The sequence below is a fragment of the Populus alba genome, chromosome 19 (assembly GCF_005239225.2).
Source record: "Populus alba chromosome 19, ASM523922v2, whole genome shotgun sequence".
NCBI classification, from domain to species: Eukaryota; Viridiplantae; Streptophyta; class Magnoliopsida; order Malpighiales; family Salicaceae; genus Populus; species Populus alba.
The window spans coordinates 15,604,753-15,611,856 of record NC_133302.1 but is presented as its reverse complement, the minus strand read 5'-3'; the positions used below and the strand labels follow the sequence as shown (position 1 = coordinate 15,611,856).

Sequence of the window (7,104 nt, the reverse complement as noted above, 5' to 3'; positions counted from 1 at the left end):
AATTGTAAAAAAAATATAATCATAGCCAATGATCATGTAAAAACAAGGTATTTTTAACAATGAATGCTTTTTGTATAGAAATATTATCAAAATTATGTGCAATAATCATCTTTTTTAAAAAATAATGAATGTTGTAGCTAAGCCTAATCCTTTTTCATATATTTCACATCCATATATAATTTACAATGAACTTTGTTCTGTACATGCTTAAAAAACCAGAAAAACCCTTTGCATTGCATATGCTTTATTATAATCCATAGAAAATTTTATACAAGTTAGACAAGTTTCAGATATTTTATACTAGCAAACCAGTCTTTTGGCTTAATGTTCTAGTGGTGCCAATACCTTGCTTCCAAAGTCAAAAAACCCTTATTTAAATAATTTACAAAACCTTATTACACATTGCATTGAAAATTCTAAACCTCATTGCATATTGCATTTAAAATTCTAATCCATTTGGTTGTTGACATGGTGAACAATTATTTTTTTTCATTACAATATTAATCTTCTTTTTATATAGGGTGGAGCTATTCAAGGTTTAGCTAAAGCAAGGGATCTCCAAACATTTGCATCAACAATTATCGAAGGAAATCACTATGAAATCGAAAGATTTTATACTTATGAAAACATAGCAGTAAACACAGTTACTGCCCATGATGCTGTAATTGATCTCAAATCTGACACAAAAATTACAGCTATTGAACGTATTCAACCATATGTTCCTAGATACTACTTCAATTTTATTGACTATGCACATATTATCACTAAGTCAAAAGAATCCAGAATTCTTACAGGTTTGCCATCTACTTCATTCATTTAGTCTATTATAAAACATTTCTATTATTTAATTCAATTTGACAAGATCACTTAAAAATATTTATTCCTATTTTTTAAGATGTCGTTGGAAGACTAAAAGCATTACAGCCACTCGAACAAATTATGGTTCGTGGACAAATGCTCGAAAATAAAAGAGAATTCATGCTTGAGAACACACGGTAAGTTCAAAAATAAAATGCAATTACTTCACTTTTGTCAAACTTATTGATCAAATTTGTTTTATATTTTCTTTCCAAGTGGTGAGGAGCTTCGCATAACTCTTTGGGGTGATAGTGCCCGAGACTTTGATGAACTTGCTCTTCGCAACATGCCATCTCCAATCATCATTGTGTTTGCTGGATTTCGTGTCACAGAATTTAAAGGTAATTTAAACTTCCATTTAATTTTTTTCTTAAAAAAAATCTTTCAGATTTTTATTGTCATTCTAATCTAACTAATTCCCCTTTCATTTTATTAAAAAAAACTTTTTTATTCACAAGGAAAACCAAATCTTAAAGGTACAACTGCCTCTCTTTTGTACTTCAATCCAGACATACCAGAATGCTCAACATATACACAATTGTAAGTTATCCCTACATCAACCATCTCTTTTATGCTTTACCATTCTCAAATTTTTTCTAACTAATGATTTTTTCATTATCTTTTTGAATCAATTGTGCATTCAGCTTTGCACAAGTACCTATTGAAATCCAACAAATCCCCTCATCCCCGAATGCTGTTTTATCGATAGAGAAACAAATCAAAGAAAATCGAAGAACAATACGTGAGATTCTTTGCATGAATCCTTATGAGCACAAGGTTATTTTTTTCACCCCTCTATTATTAACTTTGATAACGTGCTTCAACTTCTTCATATAATTAGTTTTTCAATTTCATTTAACCACACCCATGTAACATATATTTCCTTTATGTTATAGCATCTGAGATTCACCTGTCAAGCTTTGATTGTTGATTTTGATTTTCCCAATGGCTGGTGGTATCCAAGCTGTCCAAAATGCAACAAAAAACTTAGTGGGGGTGAAAACAATTACACATGCATGGATCATGATGCTATCACCTCTCTTCCAGTTCCATGGTAACTCATTTAATTTCTCAACTAAGACAATATTAAGTTGTTAAATAAAAAAAAAAAAAAAGCAAAGACCTTCGTGTTCCTCGGATACATTATCATAAACTCCTTATTAATGAACATGTCATCAATTTTATATCACAGGTTTCGCTTAGAATGCATTGTTACTGATGGAGAAGATGTCGCAAATTTTCTTCTATTTGGGAAAACTGCCGAGAACTTTTTTGGATCATCAGCCCACCATTATGTCTATGATAAAAAATTTATTGATCCCTTAGTTATTCCACCAGCAATGGCAGCAAAGTTAAACAAAAGCATGATTTTTCAGCTTCGTTTTCGTGATTTTAGATTTACCACCAACAGATGTGAGATTATCATTACTAATATCTTTGATGACACCAAAAATAAGAACATCCATCCTCTAGAGACACCACCTACAGAAGCTAAATCATCTACTCCATTAAGCTCTAAAAAACAGGTTCCTATAGGTCCATGTACTTCACAAAATACTGTGACACAATTCAGGATTGCTCCTAATTCCTTGGAGATACCATCCCAGAACATATCACCAAACAAGGAAACAAGCCTGAACTATGGAGCACGACGTGCACTTGATTTTGAAGCTATAGCACAACTAATTAGGCAAGTTTACCTTTCCTCACACATTTCCTTTACAATTTTTTTTGTCCTTGACACATGCTAAATTAGATGGTTCTTAACCTATGGTTTTTTTTTTTTCATGCATCTCTTTAACTCCTTGATTAAAATAGTCATGAAGATGAGTGTGGCAGTGCAATTGAAGCTCAAGGAAACCTGGGAAACTTAGATACATCTGATACATTTGATCACTTACTTCTACCTCTAAAAAAACAACGAATAGCATCCTCATCATCAAAGGTTTGATTTTAAACCTCACATTCTTTCATTGCTTCTTATTATTATTTGTGATGCTATGCCAGCAACTTTTTACTCTTTTTGACATTACAAATCATTATCTAAGGTGTCCAACGTGCCTTCCACGTGTTATTTATTTTCTGATTCTATTTGTCTGTTATTGTTTTACAATTAACTCTTTGTCTTCACTTCACAGCCTATAATAGATGTGCTCTTCTTTTCTTTACATGCTAATTTTTATATCAATATTAATAATTTTCTTTAAAAGCAATGAATTAGTTAAAAGATATATGTATATTAACAAGAATATGATATAAAAAAAAAACATAATTATTATGTGCACGCAATATATAGTCAAATAAAGAAGAAACAATTGCAATTATATACGTGCAAATGTTACTTAAATTTAAAGGCATGAACAATGTAGTGAGAATTGCAACAAATATGATTGTTTCCTTGGTGGACGCCATAAAACTTGAAATCAATAGGACTTTAAAGAAAGTTTTATAATGGCTATATAAACTGTACATACAGTAAGGTGAAAAAAATAAGCATGCTAAATTTTTATTTTCTTGCCTCATCCACACATTTAACTTCATCTACTTCACAAATGCAGACAAAATTTTCAAATTTTTGTGGAGGCTATTTAACATGTCCAAAAAAAAAAAAACATTATCTAAAGCATCAAATTATTTTTCTTTTATTGTACAAATTATTTTTCCATGTTATTGTATGTTACGCATGCCTGCAACTTACATCCTTTTTTTTTTGACATAATTTATTTTATTGTTTTTCCATCACAGGAGAACTGGCAATTTTTCTAATAATGACTTGGATTTGGATTTCTACAACAAGAAGATAACTACTACTTCTGTCATTTTGATATAATTTGCAAACAAAACTGTTCTTTTAAGTGCCCAACAATCTGGCAGCTTGATTTGCACTTTTACTGTTGTTTATAACTTTATTTATATTATCAAACCTTTGATATTAGACTTGCCTGCAATTCTCTTTATCATTACCTAGCAATCTCTTCTTTTCCATCGTTGTTATTTTTGTTATAGCAAAAAATATTGCAACTCCATACACAGCAACCTAGAATCGCCCGCAGCATAGCGCTCACAATCAATCCATCTATTTATCTAGCAATATACTAAAAGCGCCCAGCACCTCGCGGCGCGCCTGGGTTTGCCCAGGTCTGCTGAACATCGCTTGGAGTCTGCAAAACCCCCCATACAAGTTTACTAATATTATTAATATGATAAATATTATTATTTGTATTATATTGTTATTATTTTTATTATAGTTAATATAATAATTAATAATTTTTTAAAAATATTATTAATCTTGAAAAACAACCATTTGATTTGAAAGATAAAATTATAAATTATTATTATTATTATTATTATTAATAGATTTGAAATAAAATATTATTTATCCTTCAAATTAAATATATTATTTAATAATATATTATTTCAAATCTATTTTATTATTATTATGGTTTTTATTTGGTAGTAATAATATTTTATTTCAAATCTATTAATGATAATAATAATAATAATAATATAATTATTAAATTTAAATAAAATTTTATTAATACCAAATAAAAACCATAGATTTAATTTGAAGAATAAAATTATTATCATCATCATCATCATTAATAAATTTTAAAAAATATTATTACGCAACCTTGAACTTGACAAACTACCAAGTCCAAGTATCTTGGATTTAATTGCATGTCAAGTCAATGTATAATGGGTTTAACAAGTGTGCTAGATCCACAATACTTTGGACTTCGGTGCCTACCAAGTCTAGTTGGACTTGGTCGCCTGCCAAGTCCAAGAGCCCTTTAAACTTGACCAACAGTCAAGTGCAGGTACCGCGGACTTGGAATCCAAGTGCACTAGGACTTGGAGTTCAAGTGTAGTGAGTTCAACATGAGTTTTGAACCTATGCTACCTTAGACTTGGTTGCCTGCCAAGTCTAGGTACTATGGACTTAGAGTTCAAGTGTAGTGGATCCGGCAAGCGTGCTGGATTCACCCTGCCTTGGATTTGGCCCCTCCAAAGTCCAAGTTCTTAGTCTAGGTGCTTGCTAAGTCCAAGTGTAACTTGGACATGGACACCCACCAAGTCTAGTTACCTTGGACTTGACCGCTGCCAAGTTTTAAAGTAGTGGTTCCGACATTGCAGTCAGACTCAACGCTCTTGGATCTTAGATTTGTTTGATATTTTTATGAGAATAAAAGGTGGGCTTGCGGTGTAGCGTGAGCCACCTAATTAGTATATTGAATAATGTTGATATCAATAAATTATATTGAAATTGTTGGTCTCTTAATTCCAGAAGCGACAAGTTAAATCTTGAATAATGTTGATATCAATAAATTATATTGATTTCATTAGTCTCCCGATTCCAGGAGTGATAAGTCAAATTTGGAATAATGTCGATATGGATAAACTATATTGATATCATTAGTCTTCCAATTTCAGAAACGACTAATAAAATCTCTATTAATGTTAATATCAATAAACTCTATTGATATTATTAGTCTTCAAATCCCAAGAATGATTAACCAAATCTCAATTAATGCCGATATCAATAAACTCTATTAATATCATTAGTCTTTTAATTCTAGGAATGACTAATCAAGTTTAGAAAGTGTCGATATCAATAAATTATATTGATATCATTAGTCTTCCAGCTTCAAGAATGACTAATCAAGTTCAAAAAGTACCAATATTAATAAATTATATTGATATCATTAGTCTTTCAATCTTCCAGTTTTAGGAATGACTAATCAAGTTTGGATCTATATCAATTCCTTTTTTTTTATTATTTCTTTCATCATCTCCAAATCAAATTTCTATCAATATCAAATACAATTATAATAAATTTTCATATTATAATTAAACAATGCCTTAAATAATTATGCTATAGGTTAGGAACCTATCTATAACGTCTGATGTCCGAACTCCCTCTCTAGATTATGGCCTGTTTTGTGAGGCCCAAACCCATATATACAGGCTGGGCTCAGACCCAACCCAACCTGAATTGTGTGGTCATGTAGATGCCCTACAAACCTTTTTTCTTCTTCTTTTTTTTTTTTTTTTTTTTTTTTTCCTTTTCTGAAAGTGAGCTAGACCTAGACCAGGCATACCGGCTGAGCTTAAATCCACTCAATATAATTTGGTTATTGGTCCAGCCCAGTGATCAAATTGATAGCCTCCGCAGAACGTGAATTATTTCACGTTCTGCATGCTTGTTGTAACAATAAACTAAAGAAGATAGGAGAAGGAAAGTTACCTAGGCTGGATAGGGCGTTGCTTGCTGGTAGAGCTTCAGTCGTGGTGTGGTGTAGGTGAGGCTGGTGGCTGAGAAGGAACTATTGTTGCTATGATAAGAGATGAAGACCTCTAGTGCTAGCATTAATTTGCTGGAGTTGAAGGCGTCAGTCTGATGTTGAAACCAACTTGCCGATGGGTTAATGAGCTGGTCGAGTCCTTGTTGCCCACGAGAGTTTGGACTGCTAAACAAATGCTGAGGGAATATTGCACTATTATTGCTGTTGTGAGTTAGTGGAGAAGATGAAAACGTGGCTGTGATGATTCTTAATAGGGTCTCTTATCGTATTTTTTTTGGCTGGAACAAGGGAGGTGGTAGTTGTTATTGCAGTGTGTTTTTTGGTATCTAGCTACCCCCTTTTTTGAACTAATAAGCTCTAATTTGCAGGTCGACTGAGTCAGGGGTTCTGGACGTTCAATGCAGCAGATCACAGGCGACAATCCAGAAGGAACCATGCTAGGGACATAATATAACTTCAGGCATACTAGAGGAGCGTCTCCTTTTGTCTTAGTCGAGGCATGACAGTGCATTTAATGGCTCTATAAAAGGGTCTCCAGCCAGCTTTTTCATGGGAGAAATGAAGGAGAAAATGAACAGTGGTGCCAAAACGGCACAATTTTGTCCATTATAATTCATTCCTTCTTTGTTTGTGATGTCGTCCCTAATCTTTCAATTTTGTTGAATTCAGCTAATTTGGGTTAATTTCAGAAAATTCATTTCGATTAAGTCCCTAGTCATGTTAGTTTCGACCCTCAGTTATCAATGCCTTCTACAATATGGCCCTTGGTCTCAAACTTCTTTAATTTGGTCCTTAATTAAGCCTCAAACTTCTAATTTCTTCAATTCCACCCTCATTTACAACCTAAATTGGATCCTCAAATTCACATGCCTTTTCTAAAATGATCCTTGGTCTCGAATTTGATTTTTCTGTAATTTTATCCATGATTTCACATAAATGAGTT

The 7,104-nt window shown here is 32.3% G+C and overlaps 1 protein-coding gene across 2 annotated transcripts; it reads left to right on the top strand.

The window, feature by feature from the left end:
- Positions 1 to 510: 510 nt before the first annotated feature.
- LOC118034638 (uncharacterized) lies at positions 511 to 6,868 on the top strand. 2 transcript variants are annotated; one of them, XM_035039974.2, is made up of 9 exons: positions 511 to 794; positions 896 to 995; positions 1,075 to 1,199; positions 1,317 to 1,398; positions 1,503 to 1,635; positions 1,755 to 1,912; positions 2,051 to 2,548; positions 2,677 to 2,803; positions 6,530 to 6,868. In XM_035039974.2, the coding sequence occupies exons 2-9, from the start codon at positions 940 to 942 to the stop codon at positions 6,536 to 6,538; spliced, it is 1,188 nt and encodes a 395-aa protein (XP_034895865.1). In that variant the 5' UTR covers positions 511 to 794; positions 896 to 939; the 3' UTR covers positions 6,539 to 6,868. The 2 variants fall into 2 exon arrangements, with proteins under 2 accessions (XP_034895865.1, XP_034895864.1); XM_035039973.2 differs by lacking the exon at positions 6,530 to 6,868 and adding an exon at positions 3,604 to 3,840 and having other exon boundaries at positions 512 to 794.
- Positions 6,869 to 7,104: the final 236 nt, after the last annotated feature.

Bases quoted from the DNA above. Each gene is read 5' to 3' on its own strand.
- LOC118034638 (XM_035039973.2), top strand. From the start codon at position 940: ATGGTTCGTGGACAAATGCTCGAAAATAAAAGAGAATTCATGCTTGAG. The intron at 1,399-1,502 runs GTAAGTTATCCC...TTGTGCATTCAG, and splicing joins TGCTCAACATATACACAATT to CTTTGCACAAGTACCTATTG. The intron at 2,549-2,676 runs GCAAGTTTACCT...TGATTAAAATAG, and splicing joins GCTATAGCACAACTAATTAG to TCATGAAGATGAGTGTGGCA.